The sequence below is a fragment of the Pelodiscus sinensis genome, chromosome 13, assembly GCF_049634645.1.
Source record: "Pelodiscus sinensis isolate JC-2024 chromosome 13, ASM4963464v1, whole genome shotgun sequence".
NCBI lineage: Eukaryota > Metazoa > Chordata > Testudines > Trionychidae > Pelodiscus > Pelodiscus sinensis.
Genome location: NC_134723.1, coordinates 42,981,153 through 43,002,752, shown reverse-complemented (window position 1 = coordinate 43,002,752; position 21,600 = coordinate 42,981,153). Strand labels below are relative to the sequence as shown.

Genomic DNA, 21,600 nt, shown 5'->3' with positions numbered 1-21,600 from the left:
GCTTTTCCTCCCTCTCAGCCCTTGGCAGGCTCAAGCGCCGCATTCCTACCGTAAACTCCTATCTGGGCTGTAGTCAGACGGTGGCTGCCTTTCGCCCATTTCGGCGGGCAGCGGGGCGGCCCCAGCGAGGGCGTGCGTTTGGGAGAACACCATGGGACTGTTGTAGAGGGGCATTGAAATGCTGGTCGGCACCGGCAGACACGCTTGGCTGCCTCGCAGGGCTTGCTGCTGCTGCTGCTGCTGTACCTGCGACATACAACATGGCCCCTCGTTAGGCAACGCGATTCCGTGGCCCCACCTGTACCGCGCAGTCAGAGGGCAGCGTCTGGTGGGAATGACACTGCCCGCTCCCAGAATACAACAGCGGCGCTGTGTGTGTGGGTGGGTGCCACCCGCACCGCTACAAACAGTGACCCCCTCAGGGCCGTCCGCCAGGGGCCGGGCGACTTTGCAGTAAAACTGAGCTGTCTTTTCAGAAGCAGCCAACGTAACAGCACAGGGCTGATGGGGGCGCTCGTGTGAGATGGTGCCAGAAAAATTGGGAGGCCCCACTACTGGAGTCAGACGTCTAAGCTGATGCCTTCAGTTAGAGCTAGGTACCCGCCATGGATCACTAAGCAGGCCCATATGTAGGAAATTCTGTGGGAGAGGGACGCAAGCTGTGAACGGGGCTGATGGCTGCCCTGCCGCTGTGGCCCAGCCCTGCCCCCAGCCTTGCTCCTGGGGAAGGACAGGAGAATCAGCCCTAGCTGGCTGGAGCACGGGGGAGAGAGGCTGGGGCAATGCGTCACCCATGCCTTCCCCACGCCGAGCAGAGCATGGGGGAGGGCAGTTGGGGCAACGTGCCACCCCCTGCCTTCCCCAGGCTGGCTGGACTCAGCGGCGCGAGGGACCATCAAGGACTCGGAGGAGGAGGGGTGCACCCACGCCCCGCGTACAGGCCTGCTAAGCGACTCCAGATACGCGCGGCACTAGCTGAGCGCGGAACTGGCGTCACGGGACCAAATCGCGCTTCCTCCCGCACTACAGCATGGAGCCTGGCCTCAGACGGCAAGAGGAGAATTGTGTAAAGCGGCGGGAGGCCTATGGCCCAGCTCTGCCGCCACGTCAGGTGGAGTTGCCCTAGGGACGGCTCTGTCCCTAAACGAGCCAAGACCCAATAATGACAAGAGCCATTGATAACGACCATTCGCTGGCTACTGAGGAAAACCAAGGAGTTAGCCACCTGGGAGGACGTGACCGATGGTTCCCTGAGGAATTGATGTGGTGACGGTAAGTGGGGGACACTGTAGTGTTTGGATCCCATAAGGCCCTGTGGCTGAGACTTCTTGGCGGTCGTCTGCCTGGTCGCCCCGGGCTGCTGCGCTTGAGACGGCCGCCTTGGGCTGTGCGGCTGTACGTTGTTAAAGACTACGGGCATAGGCTGTTGCATCAACATCTGCAGGAAAGAGACAGGTGAGCGGGTACAGCGGCTTCGGCGTTTGAATGCATCGCCCTGCCGGCCCCCCCACGAGCGCTAGTGCAACGCACGGGATGGCTAGTGCCAACGACCGTGTTCCCAAGGCTCCGCTGCATCGATACATTAATGTCAGGTATAGGGGAGTCCCTAGTCCCAGTAAAACGAGAGCCTTTGCCAGCAATGTGGTATTGGCCTACCGACTGTTTCACCTCGCCAGAGGGACCACCCTGGTCCAGCACCCTCAGGCCCTGACCAGTCCCAAAGGAAGGACTCTCCTGGACCAGGAGCGAGCAATCCTGGCCCCTCTTCTGCTGGTCTGGCTGGGCGCCTGACCCCGGCAGGGCTGCTGGCCCCACTACTGCTGGGGCTCTCTGGTCCAGGAGCATCCATGGTCCTACCGGCTGTTGTCGGACTAGAGAGTCCTGCTAGAGAGAAGTTGAACCTGTAGTTTGCTAGTTCTAATGCAGGTAAGTTGAGTCACAATTGAAAACCACGGGACTCGGACAGCTTTTGTGACACAGTCGGAACCTGTGAGTGCCTAGAACACAACACGTACCGGGGGGGAGGGGTGTATGCGTCAGTCAGAGACGGACTAAAGGAACACGGAGCCTCACATGGACCAATTACAGTTCTACGCCCTCCCAAGGCTTTGGTGCATATGGCCATTTTCAGGCTCTGATACTAATGGTACTAGGGACAAGGCCACAGTTGCTGGTGGAAGTTGCTACATTCTGTAGCAGTGAAGTGGTGACTATCCAGAGCAGGTTATTAAGCATATTTGTTTGACACAGGGGGTGCTCTCGTCATCATGAATAGGTCTGATTACGAACAGGAGGCTGCTTGATGACTCTCCCATACCTCGTTCTACAGGCCACTAATCTCTGATCCCACCGAAGAATACAAATAAACCCTATGCCATCGACTCCAGAAACTACCTAAAGAAGCACAGGAACAAAGCCTTTCTCAGCTATTGACTGATTTGTTTACCAGCCCTCCAGACCCTCCTCCATATCTGACTGCATCATTGGTGTTGGATACCCAGTTAGAATGATCGACTGTACTTTTCTCGCTTTCAACCTCTTTTCTACCGTGAGTATAGTGGACATCTAAAATACAAGTTCATGCCAATGAAAGCGCCTAGATACAGCGTAAATCTGATCAACTTATAGTTTAGTCAAGGCCAGCTCTCAGTTGGTAAAAATGAATTACTTTTCAGTACATTGTAGACTTTTGTGTAAAAGGAGGAAATGGACAGAGTGACGCTTGTTCTAGTTGCACCAGAATGTGGTCTGATCAGTGACAAATCCAACGCACGGCTGAAACGCAAACTAATTAATCTATGCGGCAGGCGTGCTTTGGTGTCACAAAACAATTTCACACTGGGGTGAGTTGCAGGTAGCTTTTTTTTTTTTTTTTAAAGGGACGACAGGATAGTCTGTGGATGCCAAAAAAATGTCCGTGTAAATCATTTCTGGAGAACATTTCCGGAGTTCAAGCATGCTCAGCTAGGCCATGTCGACACTACAGAGAAGATACAAGCTGCCACAGTCGATCTGCCGGGGTTCGAATCAGCGAGTCTAGTGAAGACCTGCCAGTTCAAACTGAGAGGGTGCTCCTCTCAGGCCCGGTAGTCCTGTTCATCACGAGGAGTAAGGAAAGTCAATGCTCCTATCAACCTCCCTTTGTGTGCACAGCCTAAAACCACAATTTAAGTTGCGTATCTTAAGTCGACTTTCCCCGTTAGTGTAGACCAGGCCCTATTCCAGCGTCACCAACCTCCGGCACTTGCTGTCACATGTTGGCTTGTCATTATTTTTAGTGTCGTATCTACTTGTTTGTTTCATGGTTTAATCGAATTGGTGAAGAGTGAGCATTGCCTTCTTTAGTGTCAGATTTGATTGGAACAGCCACCTCTCCTTAATTATAGGATGTTTCCCCTCCCCTGAAATTGGTATCAGTTATGATGCACCTGCTATCACTAGCAGGGCATATCCTGTATAATATAATGAACAATATATGTCCTCTAATTCCTTAGGGAGGATTCGGGCCTGCTGCCTAAACCTATTGGCTATGTGTAGACTGGCAAGTTTTTCCGGAAAATCAGCCGCTTTTCCGGAAAAACTTGCCAGCTGTCTACACTGGCCACTTGAATTTCCAGAAAAGCACTGACGATCTCATGTAAGCCCCGATCGTGAAAATGGCGATCAGGGCTTTTTTGCAGAAAACTGCCTCTAGATTGGCCATGGACGCTTTTCCACAAAAAGTGCTTTTGCGGAAAAGCATCCTGCCAATCTAGACGCGCTTTTCCGAAAATGCTTTTAACGGAAAACTTTTCCGTTAAAAGCATTTTCGGAAAATCATGCCAGTGTAGACGTAGCCATCCTGTTCAAATGCAACATTAAGAGAAAAGAGACAACCAACCTTTGCTAACCTCATCACATGAGAAAACCCTATTACCTGGCTTGCCAAATGAACATGGCAAGTAGACTGTAAGCATTCAGAGCCAGTGAACAGCATGCTACAGAACCCTTTCACTTGTGCTAAAAACGAGTCTCTTGGTTTATGGCATTGTGTGGCAGGTAAGGATACGGGGTCGGTGCGTGTGTGTGTTACTGCAGGATGAGTCTGTGCCAATGCTGCTTTTATTGCAACTTGTGGACAGTTTATGCCATGGCCAGTGTGGAACACAAATACTGTGTTTCCTCAAACAGCAAAGCATAGGCTGTTTCTCACCAGCGACTGTAGCTCTTCATCCTGTAATGAGCCACCGGGAGTGATTTTATTCTCACTGGAATAAAGTTCTCCACTCGCTGACCTTTAAAAGTGCATGAATTGATTTCTGCTGGAGGAATCCTGCCTGAGGTCTTAATGTCTAGAACCAACTACTGTAATTATTGAAATAGCCACTAGATGGTGCTTAATCATTAGCCACAAATGCACTAGCTAGCTATGTGTGGTACTTAAGTGATGTACAACAGACTTGAAGGTAGCACTGAGGGTACCCTGAGCAGCAGCGTCTCACAGCCTCCCTGGTTCCCACTGTAAATGTTGCGCTGTGTGGGGTGTTGCTTTTTTTAATCTTCTCCCTTCCCTCTTGCTCTCTGCTCCTTTCCCTCTGCAATCCTACGCGCCAGTTCCTGGCAAACTGGGCCTGTGTATTTCACATATAACAGTTGCACCCCGTGAGTAAGTGTTTTCAGAATACTCCGCACTTGATTATAATGTGTCACCAACTCACACACTGTGTCAGTCAACAGACATTATCCAGCAGCTGCCGAATCATAAAATACAATAAGATAGTGAACTGTGAATAACAGAAAATCAAATGTTCGCTTGTGCCCAACAGCCATATGGCATCCAGGTCCACCCCAATCCTATTAACCCGGTCAGTTTTCGCTGTCAATCTGCTACTGAGCTTCTACAGTCTAACCCGGTCATTAAAACTCTGCATGAATAGGTGACTTTTTAATGAGACTTAAACTTTTGGAATTTTTTTGATCCAAGCAATGACCCATTTGATACTTAAACAACAGGGGAGCAAAAACCCTCCGGCCCTGCTGTTACAAACACTAAGGCTGTGTCTAGACTGGCAAGTTTTTCCGCAAAATCAGATGATTTTGCGGAAAAACTTGCCAGCTGTCTACACTGGCCGCTTGAATTTCTGGAAAAGCACTGACGATCTCATGTAAGATTGTCAGTGCTTTTCCGGAAACACTATGCTGCTCCCGTTTGGGCAAAAGTCTTTTTCCGAAAGACTTTTGCGCAAAAGGGCCAGTGTAGACAGCACAGTACTGTTTTCCGCAAAAAAGCCCCGATCGCGAAAATGGCGATCGGGGCTTTTTTGCGGAAAACCGCGTCTAGATTGGCCACGGACGCTTTTCTGCAAAAAGTGGTTTTGTGGAAAAGCGTCCTGCCAATCTAGATGTGCTTTTCCGAAAATGCTTTTAACGGAAAACTTTTCCGTTAAAAGCATTTTTGGAAAATCATGACAGTGTAAACGTAGCCTAAATCTTCCTTTCTATTAGGAATTGCCAAAGTTCAGCGGTTTAGGAATACGTTGCTGATGTAAACGGGGTTCATTTCTAATTCCCCCGCCCCTTGTGGCTGGAAAGAAATGCCCCACTGCTCTCTTTTTCCTACCAATCTGGACCTTCCTGACACGTAAGATAAAACCAAGTGATATGTGGGCTCAGGGAATCAGATTTGGAGGCTGGTGGGGCCACTGGAAGAGAGCCATGTACCTGCAGGTTGGAATCTTGCACTAGTTGGAGCTGCTCTTTGATCACATGGAGCTCTTCTTGCTGTGTCTTGATGTCGGCTTGCAATATGCGCGTCCTCTCCTCCAGCTGTTCTTTAAGCTGATGCATCATCCCTAACTGGGCTGGGAAGTGGTACACTGGCTGTGGAGAAGAGAAGCCACTTCCCGGTTAGCACTTCTGTTGTTAGCAGCCGGAGGAGCTAATACAGCTGCCGTTGACGGCAGAAAAGCCAACGCTCTGGCCGAGAACAGGCAGACTCTCAAAATATGGGAAGCGTCCCCGATGGAAAAGCCTTGAAAACTGATGTGTTGGGCACTTTTAAGCCGAGGACCTAACTGGTCTCATGCTAGAGTTACTCAAATGAGCATAAAATGTGGCATCACCCAGTGATGAGCTACATTTGGGTTGTAATTTTACTTGTCCTGAAAATTTAAGAAGTTTCAGAGGTTCACCAAGTTAGTCTGTAACAGGATAAACTTAAAACACAACAAATAGTCTGGTAGCACTTTAAAGACTAACAAAACGTGTAGTTGGTACCATGAGCTTTCGTGGGCACAGCCCACTTCTTCAGATGTGGTGAATTAGGGAGCTGTCGACTCTTCCTATCAAAGGCTGTATCCCTAGGGACGCTTTCTTGGTTTTACTTTGCTCTACTTCTTTCTTGCAGCAGTGACTGGCTAAATGGTAGGTGCTTGCTATGGAAGGCGTTTTACTCTAAGGCTGTGTCTACATTGGCACCCCTTTCCGGAAAAGGGATGCTAATGTAGACTTCGGAATTGCAAATTCCGCAGGGGATTTAAATATCCCCCACGGCATTTGCATTTACATGGCTGCCGCTTTTTTCTGGCTTGGGGATAAGCCGGAGAAAAGTGCCAGTCTAGACGTGATTCTCCGGAAAATAAGCCCTTTTCCGGAGGATCTCTTATTCCTACTTTCAAGTAGGGCTTATTTTCCGGCGAATCACATCTAGACTGGCGCTTTTCTCCGGCTTATCCCCAAGCCTGAAAAAAGTGGACTTTTGTCGACAAAACTATACCTGTGTCCACACTGCCTTTGAGTTATGTTGACATAACGTCGACAAAACTCAGCAGTTGTATGAGGAATAATGCCTTTTGTTGACAGAGTTCTGTCAACAGAAGGTGTTATTGCATCTACACTGTCCTTTGCGTCTACACTGTCATGTCGACAAAGCAGCTTGCTTTGTCAACAGAACTGGATGTAGTCTAGACGCTCTTTGTCGACAGAAGCTTTGTTGACAGTATCTGTCGACAAAACTTCTGTCGACAAAACCCTGTAGTCTAGCTGTACCCAGAATGTTATTCTGAATGGACTACCAGCCTGATGCACCTCTCAGAAAAGTCAATGGAAATACTGACAAAGTCATGAGCCCCTTTATGTACAGGGCTGGGCAGCTACTCACAATCTGTTGCAGGGACAAGAGCACCAGGGTCCTCTCTAAGGCAGTGTTTCTTAACCTTTTTAAGACCATGGAACACCAAACTATTTTTTTATGTGGAACACTTGAGGTGTTTTTTGTTGAGCAAAAAAACAAAAAAAGAGCTGGGAAGTAACCAAAATGCTGTCGTGGCCCCTTTAATGGCCACGTGTCCCTCCCAAACTTCCATCCGGCACCGAGAAAAGCAGAAAAAACACACCCAAACGCCAAAGAAGTAACAAAAACAAACAAGAAGTCGCGGTACATTTGCAAGTTGCGCACGGAACCCCAGCGTTCCACAGAACACAGCTTAAGAAACGCTGCTCTAAGGAGCGCGGCAGCACGGCCCCGCAGCTGTTTAACAAGCCTCGCCTATTGGCTCAGGGCTCCGCTCACTGAGCTGCCTGGCTGTGGGAGGAGCACTTCTCCCTCTGCCACAGCAGCAGTTCCCTGCTGAGGACAGAGCAGCGAGACTCTCCCCAGGGGCCGTGTCCCTATGGACTGGGAGAGACTCATTGCTCGGTCCTCAGCAGGGAGCTGCTGCTGTCGTGGAGGGAGAAGTGTCCCTCCCTCAACCAGGTAGCTCCGTGGAACCCTGAGCCATTGGCAGGGCTCGTTAAGCAGCTGAAGGGCCGTGCTGCCGCGCAGCTTGGAGGGAACCTGGAAGGGCCGTTCGAGGAAAGGTGGAAACAGGGCCCAGAGCAGGACGCTCGGAGTCACAATTTGGTCCCTGGGCTGCTTGTGGGGCAGGGCGAGTGCACACGGCTCCTTACTCCGGGGAAAGCCAGGATCTAGTCGTGACTGAGCGAGAGAAAAAGAAGGGATGCAAACAGCTGAACTAGGAGCATGTCAAATTCTGGCTTCTGACCCAAGTGGCATTTGCTCGTATCGTTCATGTCACGGCGCGCTCAAGAGCCATCATGGGAGGGGCCTGCACTTGCTGCTCCGATCGACACCACAGACACAGCTAAAATAACCGGGGAGAACGTTGCTCCTGGAACCAGACCAACGGTTTCCCGCTCTCAAAGCCGGGGGGGCCTCCAGCCATGAGGGGGAAGCACTGCTAACTCAAGCCAGCTGAGTCTCTTGGGCAAGGATTTCAGACCTCGCCTTATGCTACACGCCACTGGCCAGGCCAGGGCTACCACGATGAGAACAAAGATAAACCACGTACCATCACCGCTTGCTGCGAGGGGACGGCCGGCTGGGCCATGTGATGCGGCGCATGATGCTCGGCAGGTGTCTGAGGAGTTACGAGGGCCTGGGAAAGAGAACAACGGTTTTAGACCTAACGTGGGGCCACGGGAGGAACTGAGTGCCAGATCCACTCCAGGAATGAGAGGGGATGCCCCCTGGGATAACACAATCAAAGTGTCGGCGCTGGCCAGATGCCAGGGAAGAAATTCTCCCGTGGCCTGAGGAGAGGCCCTTCCTACCTTGCTGAATGCCTCGCGTTTCCGAGATATTTTACTTCCTCAGGGCATGTCTACACTAGGAAGTGAGTTTGAAATAATAACCCCCGCAATAACTATTTCGAAATAGCGTGTCCACACTACTGGGAAGCCTCAAAATTAGTCCGAGGCAGACTCCCTTAGGCTACGTCTAGACCGTGGTGTATTTACCAGAAGTACCAGTTCCACGTCTTTAAATATATTTCGAAATAATGGGTGGGCTAGTCCAGCATCCATGAGGGTTAAGGGACTTGTCGGAATTGCGCTTTATTTTGAAATTTCCCACAATGCCTGGGACAACTGGCTTCGCATGGTGTGGAGAGGGCCGATAAAGAAAAGTTATTTATTAGTTCCCTAAATAGAAGAACTAGAGGACACCAAATGAAATTAATGGGTAGCAGGTTTAAAACTAATAAAAGAAAGTTCTTCTTCACACAGCGTGTAGTCAACCTGTGGAACTCCTTGCCAGAGGAGGCTGTGAAGGCTAGGACTGTAATAGAGTTTAAAGAGAAGCTACATAATTTCATGGAGGTTAGGTCCATAAAAGGCTATTAGCCAGGGGATAAAATGGTGTCCTTGGCCTCTGTTTGTCAGAGGCTGGAGAGGGATGGCAGGAGACAAATCGCTTGATCATTGTCTTCAGTCCACCCTCTCTGGGGCACCTGGTGCTGGCCACTGTCGGCAGACAGGCTACTGGGCTAGATGGACCTTTGTTCTGACCCAGTACGGCTGTTCTTATGTTCTTATGTCGGGGGAAGCAAAAATCAAGCGCAGGCACCACAAGTCCGGGTGTGTGCCTGCAGCGTCACCGCCTCCAGTGATAAAAGGGCCCGGGGCTCTCAGCCACTGATGCTGCTCTGGCCCTTTAAATTGCCGCCAGAGCCCCGCGTGGCGCAGTGCAGGTGGCTCTGAGGGCTGGGTGTGGGAGGCGTGGCACTGAGAACTGGCTGCCCTCACTCCATCCCGTCTGCCAGAGGCCCCGCCCCTTCCGGGGACCCGGAGCCAAGCCCCCCTCCCATTGCCTGGAGAAGTCTGTTACCAGCCCTGTGTCCAGGTGCTCAGCCAGTGGAGGGTCTGGGACAGCAAGGCCATTCCCCTGCCACCCTGGTCTGGGTCATACGGCTCCCGGAGTGACCCCAGGCCGTGGCTGCAGCCCGTGCTGCCGTGCTCCACAACCCTGCACCGCTGCTCCGCCGTGTCATCACAAGCATTGTGTCACCGTGTCATCACAACCACTGTGCGAGGGCCGCGGGTGAGCCCAGCTCCTTGGGAGCCATAAGGGCAGTAGGATGCACCCGACCAGCTCGCTGGTCTTCCTGTGCAAGCCAGGTCACCCGCCCTGCCCTGCCCCCTCCGCCTAACACGACCCCCCTCCCCACCGCTGTGGAAATGACGCCAAGCGCCGGCTGCAAAAGTCGCCCGGAGGGCTCGCTACCTGTGCGCTCCCACTTGAGGCCAGCCTCAGCGACGCCTTCTCCTGCTGGCCCCCGGGCGCGGACGGCCTGGTGGGAGTGCTGCCCTCCGTGTGCCGCATGGAGGAGGTGGCTGCAAAAGAGAAAGTTGCTTTCAGGGGAGGGACCAGCGCGAGGACTTCTGACGCGCCCGCCGAGCCTCACAAAGCAGGGAGAGGAGGCAGGGCAGCCCCAGCTGCTCCCTACCTGTGTCTCTGCTGGCACAACAGCCTGGACGGGGCAAAGAATGCGAGAGGGTAGCAAGGAAGGGCCACGTGCCACCCACGAGTCCCGCCACGCTGCCCAGGATCGCTCACCTGTTTTCTCCCCCCAAACAGTTCTGATGACAGCGCTTTATTGCTGCAGCCCCAGGGCCGGTCTTAGGCATCTGCTGATGCATGGGACCCCGCTGCATGTGGGGCACCAGCGGTGGTCCAAATTTAGTAGTGCCCTATGCCGTGTAGGTCTAGGGCCACCACTGGCTGCAGGCAACACCAGCTCTGACGGCCCCTGTCCCCCAGTTCCCATCACTTAAACTTAGCTCAGTGGGGGTGCTAAGTGCTGACCCAGGTGTAGCTCAGACTGGTCAAAGCCCTGACAGCTATCAGCACTTAGCCAGGAGTCAAGCTGCCCCAGGAGTCAAATGCGGGGGGAGCTTAAGGGGGAAATGTGTAGCTTTCTAGCTTTCCTGCTGAGACTCAGCCATGATAGTCATAGCTGAAATAACAAGATCGGGTAGTTTTATGTGACCTTTCTGAGACTGGCCTGAAAAAGTGCCTCAGTTTTATCCATTTCTGCAGAACCTGTGGAACTCCTTGCCGGAGGATGTGGTGAAGACTTGGGCTATGTCTACACTGCAGAGTTTTTGCACAAAACAGCTGTTTTTGCGCAAAAACGTGCAGAGCGTCCACACTACAAGCGCGTTCTTGTGCAAGAAAAAGTACAGTAAATCGTCAGAAGGCAGGGCTTTTTGTGCCAGAGTGATTTCTCTTTCTATGAGGAATAAGCCTTTTTGCGCAAGAGCTCTTGTGCAAAAAGGCACCTGTGGACGGGCAACAGGGGTTTCTTGTGCGAGAAAGCGCCCACACTACCATGGACGCTCTTGCACAAACGCGCATGGCAGTGTGGACGCACTCTTGAGCAAGAACTTTTTGCGCGAGATCTCTTGCACAAAAAGTTCTTGCGCAAGAAGCCTGCAGTGCAGACATAGCCTAGGACTTTAACAAGATAGACTTTTTCAAGGAGGAAAAGCCGCAGCTGTTCAAATGCCAGCACTGGTCTACCCTTGAGTGCCTACAGTTAATACAGCACCCAGGGGAAATGCGCCAGTGGGGAATTTTAGGAGCAAATGTCTAGTGTAGAAACAGCTTAGGCTGGTCCCAATATCCCTTCTGCTCATTTAATAGTCAGCTCCGTTTCTGACCCTCCCCACAAGCCCGCCTGCTTGAGATCAGCACTTCCCTCCTTGCACTGCGTCCTCCTCTTGCTGCGCTGACTGGCTCGCCCCCAAACTGCAGCCCAAAGCCTCCTGCTTGGCTCAGGGACGGCGTGTCTTTCCAGTGCAGCTGCTGCTGCAGTAACAAGGTGGCTTTGGAGGAGAAAGGCCGAGTACCAAGGCGGCCAAAACTCAGTGCCGCCTCCCTCCATTAACCCCTCTCACAAGCTCTTGGGCTCTGTCTGCCCAGCTTGAAAAGGAGATTTTACAGCATGCTAACCAAGGTGTGTTCAGACCTCCCATCCCACTGTGCGATCCCAGTGGAGACGAGGCACTGCACCTCCGGGAGGGCGCAAGGCCACGCGTTGTCCTACAAAGGAAACACCCCCTTTACCGGTGCCGACACAGCCTTGGTGGCTACCTGCACTGACCCTGACACCTCCACCGTGGGTCAGTCCATTTAAAGGCGGGGTGCGGATGAGTGCAGTGGACCCCAAGGGGCAATTCTGGGTTCAGAGGGTGTGAGAGAACCGGCCCCTTGCGTGGTGTGTTAGGTCTCTCGCTCTCTATTTTAAACTCCCTAGCTGAGCTTTGAGGCATGGGGATGTTTTAAGACGGGGGTGGGGAACCTTTTTGGGGGTCAGGGGCCACTGACCCACGGAAAAATCAGTCAGGGGCTGCACTCAAGTGAGAAACCCCCCCCCCCTCCCACAAAAAACAAACCAAACAAGCAAACACCCTCAGTGGTCCCTGACTGACACTCTCCTCACACACCAGAGCCTTGGAGGGCCCGAGCTAGTAGATTTGATGTGCTCCAGCCCCATGGGGAATGGCAGGCACTGGAGCGCCAGTATGGGCTCCCCCATGCTTGTGGGGAGCCCCAAACCTCAGGGCCGGGTTCCAGGCTTTGGCCAGTCCGTGAGTACACCCCCCGGCCGACGCTGGGCTCTGCCAGTGCAGGCGAGGATACGTACAGGCCGAGTCGGAGAGGGCCGTGTGCGACGAGCGCCGGGAGCTCGGGGAGGATCTGGACACACCGTCCCCGCCGGTGTCTTGGTTGGCGCCGCATTGCCGGATGTCTATGTAACTGTTGTGACTCTGCAGTGAAGAGAACACAGGCAGCAACAGCTTCAAACGCACGAGCACACAGAGCCCCCTGGCGGCGCGGTCCTGGCGCTTTCCCAGACAGAAAGGGCGTTTGGTTCGGACAGGGCCACGACTGCCACTGAAATACTAATTTGGGGGACTGGAAACAACCCGCAGCTTGCCCGTGGGAGCCCCTGGGACGGCTCCCTCGGGGATGTCTTCGCGGCCCCCTGAGGGGTGACAAACCGGAGCTAGTTTTACAGCTAAAAGCCCCGCTCAGACGGGGCAGCCCAGTCGTCAGCGTGGGCTCGTGAGGGGGATACGTACCCTGGCGTGCCGGGCCGGACTGCAGTGCGACACCCGGGTGGCCCTAAGCGTTAGGCCTGCGGGGTTAAAACAGCGGGCCCGCTTGGAGAGGTGACCCTCACCTCGCCGTAAGGACGGGGCTCTTTGCTGGGCACGCCGACTGCCTGTGCATGGCCCAACGCCCCCACGTGCACACACCCTTTCCTGCTGTCACCTCCCCAGCACCCCCACCCGTCTCAGACTTCGGGAGGATGCAGGTTCCAATCAGACGAACCCACCCCAAACTCCCGGAGTCACATGGGCTCCACTGCCACAGCCCCTGGGCTTCTTCCCGGAGGCCGGCTCCTACTTACAGCCAACGTCCCCCCCGCTGGAAGGGAGAAACCTTTCCCCGGTCTGACCCGTCACGCCTCCATCCTCAGCCCCGGCTCCAGTGTGGCGAAGAGGGAAACACCGCACCAGCCCCCTGCCTAGTATTGTGTATGGGTGTGTCTAGACTACATGCCTCCGTCAACGGAGGCATGTAGATTAGCCAGATCGGCAGAGGGAAATGAAGCCGCGATTAAAATAATCGCGGCTTCATTTAAATTTAAATGGCTGCCCCGCTCTGCCGATCAGCTGTTTGTTGGCAGATCGGGGCAGTCTGGACGCGCCGCGTTGACAAAGAAGCCTTTCTTGATCGGCACAGGTATGTCTCGTGAAACCAGGTTTACCTGTGCCGATCAAGAAAGGCTTCTTTGTCGATGCGGCGCGTCCAGACTGCCCCGATCTGCCGACAAACAGCTGATCGGCAGAGTGGGGCAACCATTTAAATTTAAATGAAGCCACGATTATTTTAATCGCGGCTTCATTTCCCTCTGCTGATCTGTCTAATCTACATGCCTCCGTCGACGGAGGCATGTAGTTTAGACGTACCCTATGTGTGAGGCCAGGGGCAGAGTGGCTTTGTGGATAGGATGTTGGCTGGGACGTAAGCTCAGCTCCCCCCTCCGCCCGCGCTGGGTGACTGTGGCATCTCTCCTTGACTGGACTCGGCATTCCCTTTTCTCTGTTTACACTAGGCGCTAAGGCTAATCTAGACTGCCAGCCTCTTGCAAAAAAGAGCGTCTAGACTGCAACCAGTACTTTGGAAAAAGCAAGCCGCCTTTTCGAAAGAGCACCCGGACGCTCTCTTTTGAAAAAGCACGGTTTGCATTCCATAGTGCCTTTTTTCGGAAAAAAGGCGTTCTTCCTCGTAAAACGAGGTTTTCCACGGGCGAAAAAACTGCCGCATTCTTTCGATTTAATTTCGAAAGAATGCGGCAGCAGTCTAGACGCAGGCCACTTTTTTCGGAAAAAACCCTGTAGTCTAGACACATCCTGAGAGGCAGGGCCTGTCTCTTCCCAGGTGTGTCGACAGTGCTGGGCAGTATAGAGGCCTCTAGACATCCCGGTAACACAGATCAAACTTAAACCGCAGCAAGTAGTCCTGCAGCACCAGAGAGACTGACAAAAAACATAGGTGGTATCATGAGCTTTTGTGGGCACAGCCCTTCTCCAGATGAATGGAGTAAAGGGGTCCAGGTTTCAGATAAATAGCAGAGGGTATGTCTACACTACCCCCCTAGTTCAAACTAGGGGGGTAGTGTAGACATACCCAGAGAAAGAGAGAGGAGTGGGGAGGGAAAGAGAAGGGAAAAAATGGAGAAAAAATCTTGTCAATTAGAGAGGCTGTGCTAATGAGGCTAATAGAGCGGGCTCTAAGTATTCTAAGTACCCAGTGCGTAGCCTTTTATGTCATTAGGATGTGGAAAGTAGAGGCCTATCCAGGTCAGGTCTCTGTTTGAACCTCTATTCAAGGTGTCAGACTTGTAAGTGAAACCCAGTTCTGTAGTTTCTCTCTCCAGGGGCCTTTTGAAATTGCTCTGCCATAATACAGACACTTTTCGATCCAGGAGTGAGTGCCCAGGAAGCTGAAATGTTCCCCAACAGGTTTCTGTGTGTTACCCTTTCGAGTGTCTGTGTCCATTAATCCTGTGTCACAGACTGTCCGGCTTGGCCAATGAGGCAGGCGCAGCTGGCTGGCTGGAAAGGGGAAAGATCCCCTTGCTGCAGATGTGGTGGAAGGGGGATGGGAGGAGACACAGACAGACAGGCCGGGACCTCGGTCACAGCGTGTGTAATGAATGCCAGCTGGCGCGGGAGCTCAATGGAGCCATTCTCACGTCTGAGGGCGGTGGGGTCTGGCAAAACGCTTGGAGAGGGGACTGGTCTTATCCCCTCCCTCCACACCATCGGGGCAGGCCTTGCACCACGGAGCCAGCCAGCAGACTGCATGTGTACACTGATGACAAAGCCGCCCTCCTCTCATGCAACGGGACGGCCTCGTCATCCCCACACTCCGTTTGCCAGCCTTCCATGCCCACCCAGGCAGCGACTCACGCCAACCGCCCGCCCCCCTCCCCTCCGAACGAGCGGCTTCCCCTTCTATCATCCCGCCGGCCAGGTCCAAGTCAAGGCCTGAGTGGTAATGTCGTGGCAACCAACAGGGATAGGAAAGAAAACGAGGACAGCAGGGCCACAGAGGGCAGACCCACTGGTAGGGAGTGGGAACAGGGCCCGCTACATTGCTGCCGGAGCCCCATGTGGTGTACTCAGGGCAGCACTAACGGCTGGGGGGCAGGCAGCCCCGTCCCTTTCCTGAGGCCCCGCCCCTTCCCAGAGGCCCCGCCCCTTCCCAATGCCCCGCCCCTTCCACGAGCACAGAGCCACCCCTCCCCCCCACACTCTGCCCAGGGACCCAGCGATTCTGTCAGCTTCCTGCCAGCGGGTCCACAAGAGCTGTTTAGTGCAATGAGTGTTTGCGTGAATGCAACAGAGGCGCTTTAAGACAGTAAAACTATCCCCCACACACCCTGGCCCCTAACAAATCTAAATCGTCTCCACACAGTACTCAGCAAGCCGAGCCACTGTGCCCCAGCCCGCTGCCATATAAAATAAGGACCCCATTAAAGGTTTATGATGATAGAACCAGCTCCGCCCCTTGTCTCCACCCCGCACCTCCCTTGAAACGGCTTCTCGACAGTAATATCTGCCGCGCTATAAAGCCACTGGATGGATTGCCCCATTGCTTATATGACGAGCCACTTGCTATGCCCTTTGCAGCGTCTGGGTTTGAAGTTATTCGGGGGCTACACTGAAATGACCCTGTTGGCTGAGCATGAGTGACGCTGCCAGATTGAGCCAAACAACGGACATTATTCCTGATCATGGCTCTGCCGCCCTCTGCAGCCTCCCCAACCTGGCAAACGTAGCTGAAACCGGAACCCTCCCCATAAAGCATTCTTCCCCCTTCGCTTCCTTTCTTTGATTACTCCGGGTGAGTCAGCCTAGCAGAAGCAAACCTTGTGGTAGTGCTCTGTAGTTAGCAGTTGTACGAGAGTGGCGTCGGCAGCCAGTACATCATTTACGGTCGAGCTTACACTTCATTCTGCTCGCTGTAAAACAGCGTCTTTTCGTCTATTGAACTGAGGTGGTTTTGCGATCTAATTCGGGTAAAGGTCTCAGACAAAGTGGGAGATGTGACCTAGCGCTGTAAGAACGATGCAATTAGTGAGACGGTATTGTTACATTTTAGTGCAATGCAGTGTTCAAATCCTGCAGGAGGGTTTATAGATAAAGGACTCGATGGGTTGCAGGCTGAGGTGAGGAAAGGGAAACAAGGAGGATGTGGTCCATATGTTTTTCTAACATTAACAAGCTCCTTGTATTCGTTCCCTTTAGCATGCACTTTTACCTTCCTGGTCACTCAGTCATGGATTTAAGAAGCCATTCTTCTACAAAGGAATTTCACTAACCAATTAGGATATGGCTAGACTGTGGGGGAGGGGGGTTTCGGGATACCAGAGGTAGCCCAAAAAAACCCCGCCACGTCCAGGGAACACGGTTGCTCTTCTGCTTCTTTTTGCGGAAGAGCAAATGTGCTCTTTTGGAAGTCCCTGTATTCCTTGTTCCACAAGGAAGTAGGGGGCTTTCGAAAGAGGATTTTTTTCCGAAATCTGGGTCTAGCCAGGCTGAATTTCGGAAAAGCCTCTTCTGACAAAAGTATTGGAAAAAGATATGCAAAACACGAAGTGCATTTTGCATATCTTTTTCTGACAGATCCTTGCAGTCTAGCCATACCCTTACGGAGAGTCTGCAGAACTGGAATGTATCTACAGATTGGACACACTTACTCTAGGCCTAAACAAAGTCCTTAGCTGGATTGTAATGTTGGAGCATTACAAAGCCAAATTCTCCTGCCATTAACATTTCCATTTCCACATCAAAAGTTATTAATGGGACAAGTCCAGCCTACTTAATTAGCCTCATTAACACAGGTCCTACAAATGACAGGTGGTACTTCTGCTGTTATATATATGTCCTGGTTTCTGTTACTCCCACTCCTATTCATCTGAGGAAGTGGGTTTTGCCCACAAATGCTCATGAGTCTATATATTTTAGTTAGTCTCTAAGGTGCCACAGGACCACTCGTTGTTTTTAAAGTTACAGACTAACACAGCTGCCTCTTTGAGACTTTTTTTTACCTTCAAAGAAGAAGATGCCAGTTCAATTGATGACTCCTCAAGGCCAAGATCTCTCCTCCTTTCCGCTCGAACCTCTGCATAACTACATTAAAAAAGAGACAGAGCTTTAGAACAAAATTCTTTTTGCCTGTTGGAAGTGAAGAGCAGGCTGTGAAATGAATACGGGGATTGCTTCCTTAATGATAGCTAAGCCGATACACAGTTCTCTAAGGCCGTGTCCAGACTCAGGGTTTTTTTTGGGAAAAGTAGCCTTTTCCCGAAAAAACTTCCCCTGCGTCCAGACTCAAGCCGCGTTCTTTCGAAATTATTTCGAAAGAATGCGGCTTTTCTTTCGATGGCGGTAAACCTCGTTTCACGAGGAAGAACGCCTTCTTTCGAAAGTTCCTCTTTCGAAAGAAGGCGTTCTTCAATGTAAATAGGGCTTCTTCAAAAGAGAGCATCCAGACTCGCTGGGTGCTCTCTTTCGAAAAAGCGGATTGCTCTTTCGAAAGATCCGCCTGCAGTCTAGACGCGATCTTTCGAAAGAGCCTCTTTCGAAAGAAGCCTGCAGTCTAGACATAGCCTAAGGGCCTCTCATGTTGGACCCTCCGCTTTGCAGACACACAATCCTGCGTGGACACAAGGTACAGTCGTCTACAGTCTAACTGCCAATTTAGAGGTGCACCTGTCCCGTTGGCACGGGCAGAACTGCAGAGCAGACGCAAGAAACGGCACATGTGACCCGGGGCACCAACTGACAAGCTGGTTTGTAAGTTCGGGCCAGGGCTGGCCCACAACATTTTGGCAACTGAGAAATGACGCCCCCATGCTCCCTCACTTGGGCCAAAACTTTGAAAGGTCTCAATTCTGCCTTCTCCCTGTTCTACTCCTCTCATGGCACTCCGCCATCTCTGTGCATCTAGAGCAGAGAGAATACAGATGCGCCAGTGGAAGACACAATTTTCTACACTCTGGGGCCTCCCCACAATCTGGCACCTGAGGCGGCCGCCTCAGTTTGCCTCATGGTAAGGCCAGCCCTGGTTCGGACCCCGCCTTAGAAGGAAAAGGGTGCTCAAAGGAAAAGCTCTGTGAACACGTTGCTATGGGAACAGCGGGGGAAAAGAACATCTTCATCCTTACTACAGTTACCACCATAGAGCCACTCCCCATAGAGAGACAGGCCTGATGCAGGTCGGTGGCGGGTAGGAGGTACACGCAGCTTTCAGCCGGTAGCCAGTTTTTGTGGGGGTCTTCATAACAGTGGGACAGTCGCACGGAGGGACTCAAGCGGCTCCCTGGGGAATTTCATGTAAGCAAGGCCTGCACGGCCGTGACCCTAGTTTTTGTAACTCAACAGTGTCACACCTGCGCAGGCCCCCGGCTCTCAACGCATGCAGCCAGCACCGCATTGCACCACAGACTGGAAAGGAAATCTATCAACTTCAGTGGAAGCTTTGCATCGGGAGTGACGGCAATTAATAAGCCCGCATTTAAAGCCCATTGAGACCCCTGGAGAATGTTCCTCAAAGACTCTAAGCTCTCTTGAAGCTCTTACTCATTGTCTTTTAAATAATCAAACCTGAACAATGTATAAACCCTGAGATTTAACTCTGGGGCTGTGTCTAGACTACATGGCTCCATCGATGGAGCCATGTAGATTAGACACATAGGCAAAGGCAAATGAAGCCGCGATTTAAACGATCGCGGCTTCATTTAAATTTACATGGCTGCCGCGCTGAGCCAACAAACAGCTGATCAGCTGTTTGTCGGCTCAGTGCGCTAGTCTGGACGCTCCCCTGTCGACATCAAAGCCCTTTGTCGGCAGCCCCGTTATTCCTTGTGGGATGAGGTTTACCGGGGCTGCCGACAAAGGGCTTTGATGTCGGCAGGGGAGCGTCCAGACTAGCGCGCTGAGCCGACAAACAGTTGATCAGCTGTTTGTCGGCTCAGCGCGGCAGCCATGTAAATGTAAATGAAGCCGCGATCATTTAAATCGCGGCTTCATTTGCCTTTGCCAATAAAACAAATCTACATGGCTCCGTCGACATGTAGTTTAGACGTACCCTGAGAGTACTTCTAAGCACACAGGTAGGTCAGAGACTCTGCAGTACATATAGTACAGTGGTTCCCAAGCTTTTTTACATTGTGGACTGCCAAACCCATTCACAAACTTTGGGCAGATGGATAACATTTTATTTGCATCCTCATTATGCAAATATTGACTATGCAAATAAAATGTTACCGGTCCGCCAAAGGCCGCTGCGAACAGCTGCGCACCATGTGGTGGGTGCCACAGCGGAAGCCGATTGCTGTGAGGCGGTTCAGGGGGCTTGGGTGTATCCCAGCCACGGCCCCTAGAGCTGCTGCAAACAGCCGGCTTCAGCTCCGGCAGCTGCTGCGGCCCAGCAGTTCCTGGCACGGCATGGCACCAGTTCGCAGACTGGCAGTTGGGAACTGCTGAGATCTGGCATGGGGGTAAAGGTACAGTGTTGGAACTAAGCTTGGGGCAAACCTGAGCGCCTCATGGGAGGTTAATGGGCACAGATCCATTAAGAAGTCACTTGGCAGTTGCCCATTTACATCACCTCAAGAGCGGGCCCATTTGCTGCAAATTGCCTTGATTTTATCTTTTAAATCCGAGGTTTTATTCATGTTTTTCTTCTACCGATTAAAATGCATGTTCAGCCTGAGCTATCTGATGTGTGTCTAGGACTTTATTTAGCATGCGCACGTGCCAGAAGATATGTGGAGAGCGGGGCGGGGGGAGGGGGGGGACCTGTTTTGGGTCGGGGGCTGCACACAAGTGAGAAGCAAAAAACAAAACAAAAACCTCAAACCCTCACTGCCGTGGCTCCTGACTGAAAAGGAGAAAGACACTCCAGAGTCTAGGGGGCCCAGCCTAGTAGATTTTGTGTGTTCCAGCCCTAAGTCATGGGGGCCAGATCCAGGCAAGCCCGGGCCTTAGGTTCCCAAGCCCTGGTGTACAGCCAATGGATACTAGTTATCCACAGGAGGGACTGAACCTGCAACCTTAGGGGTTAAAGCAATGAGCCTCTACCACAGATGCTAAAAGCCAACTGGCACTTAGCTAAGACTATAAAGCAGACTTCACTCTCCCTTGTCAGTAGTCTTAGGCAGTGTCTACACTGGCGCGATCTTGCGCCAGAGGTATGCAAATGAGGCTAAGCGTGGAATATCACCAAGCCTCATTTGCATACCTAATGAGCTGCCATTTTTGCGGAAGAGGCTCTTGCGCTAGAAGGATCAGTCTACACTGCCCCTTCTTGCGCAAGAAAAACCCTCTTGTGCAGTGCCGTTATTCCTGAAAATAATCAGCGTGGCAGCATTGCACAAGAGGGTTTTTCTTGCGCAAGACGGGGCAGTGTAGACAGCTCCTTCTAGCCCAAGAGCAAAAATGGTGGCTCATTAGGTATGCAAATGAGGCTCGGCGATATTCCACGCTTAGCCTCATTTGCATATCTCTGGTGCAAGATCGTGCCAGTGTAGACATAGCCCAAGTGTCTCTGGGTTACACAGGTATGTACAACATGAAGTCATTCTAATTAAAACAGCTCTCAGTTGTGATTTATACCAGCATATATAATGCCACTCACATACATCTACTTATTATCATTATTACACTCTTAAAGTTGTGTTTCAAAATATCTAAACAGAGCAACTTGTTCCTAATGGCGTTTTCTCCAAAGATCTGACAGTCTCAAACCAGGAAGACAAGGCTAAATTCACATTTTACTACCATTATCTGGCCAAACTGGGATGTCTCTTTTCAAAACCCTTCTCTAAATCAATTCCACTCAGTCTTGTTTGAATCACCAATGGCAATTTACCACTGGCATAGATGGAAGCAGATTTCAAACCAGTAATAGTATCTCAACAAACCTCCAAAACACGGACAAGACTGTACAAGCTTCCTAACACCTTATTTAATGCCAGGAGTACAACAGAACCACCAGTAGGGGGTGTCCTATGCTACATTTTACAGGACATGTAGTGCATATAGATTCATCTGAAGAAGCGGGTTGTGCCCATGAAAGCTCATGATACCATCTACATTTTTTGTTAGTCTCTAAGGTGCTGAAAGACCATTTGTTGTTTTTTGTTTTTTCAGTACATATAGTGGTAACACAAACAGTTATCTCCAAGTAGTAACGAC

General features: G+C 51.8%; 1 protein-coding gene across 3 annotated transcripts in view; it reads right to left on the bottom strand.

Moving 5' to 3' along the window:
• The window catches only part of LOC102448866 (PAS domain containing repressor 1), a 100,519-nt gene that overhangs the window by 8,115 nt on the left and 70,804 nt on the right, over window positions 1-21,600 (bottom strand). For 2 of the 3 annotated variants that reach the window (XM_075941106.1, XM_075941108.1), the window contains 7 exons: window positions 17,448-17,529; window positions 12,465-12,588; window positions 10,040-10,149; window positions 8,328-8,414; window positions 5,701-5,859; window positions 1,226-1,438; window positions 50-246 (listed from right to left, as the gene is read on the bottom strand). In XM_075941106.1, the coding sequence (XP_075797221.1) occupies window positions 50-246; window positions 1,226-1,438; window positions 5,701-5,859; window positions 8,328-8,414; window positions 10,040-10,149; window positions 12,465-12,588; window positions 17,448-17,529 (972 nt within the window). Of the gene's footprint in view, window positions 1-49; window positions 247-1,222; window positions 1,439-5,700; window positions 5,860-8,327; window positions 8,415-10,039; window positions 10,150-12,464; window positions 12,589-17,447; window positions 17,530-21,600 lie in introns of all 3 variants that reach the window. The other variant, XM_075941107.1, reaches the window with a different exon arrangement.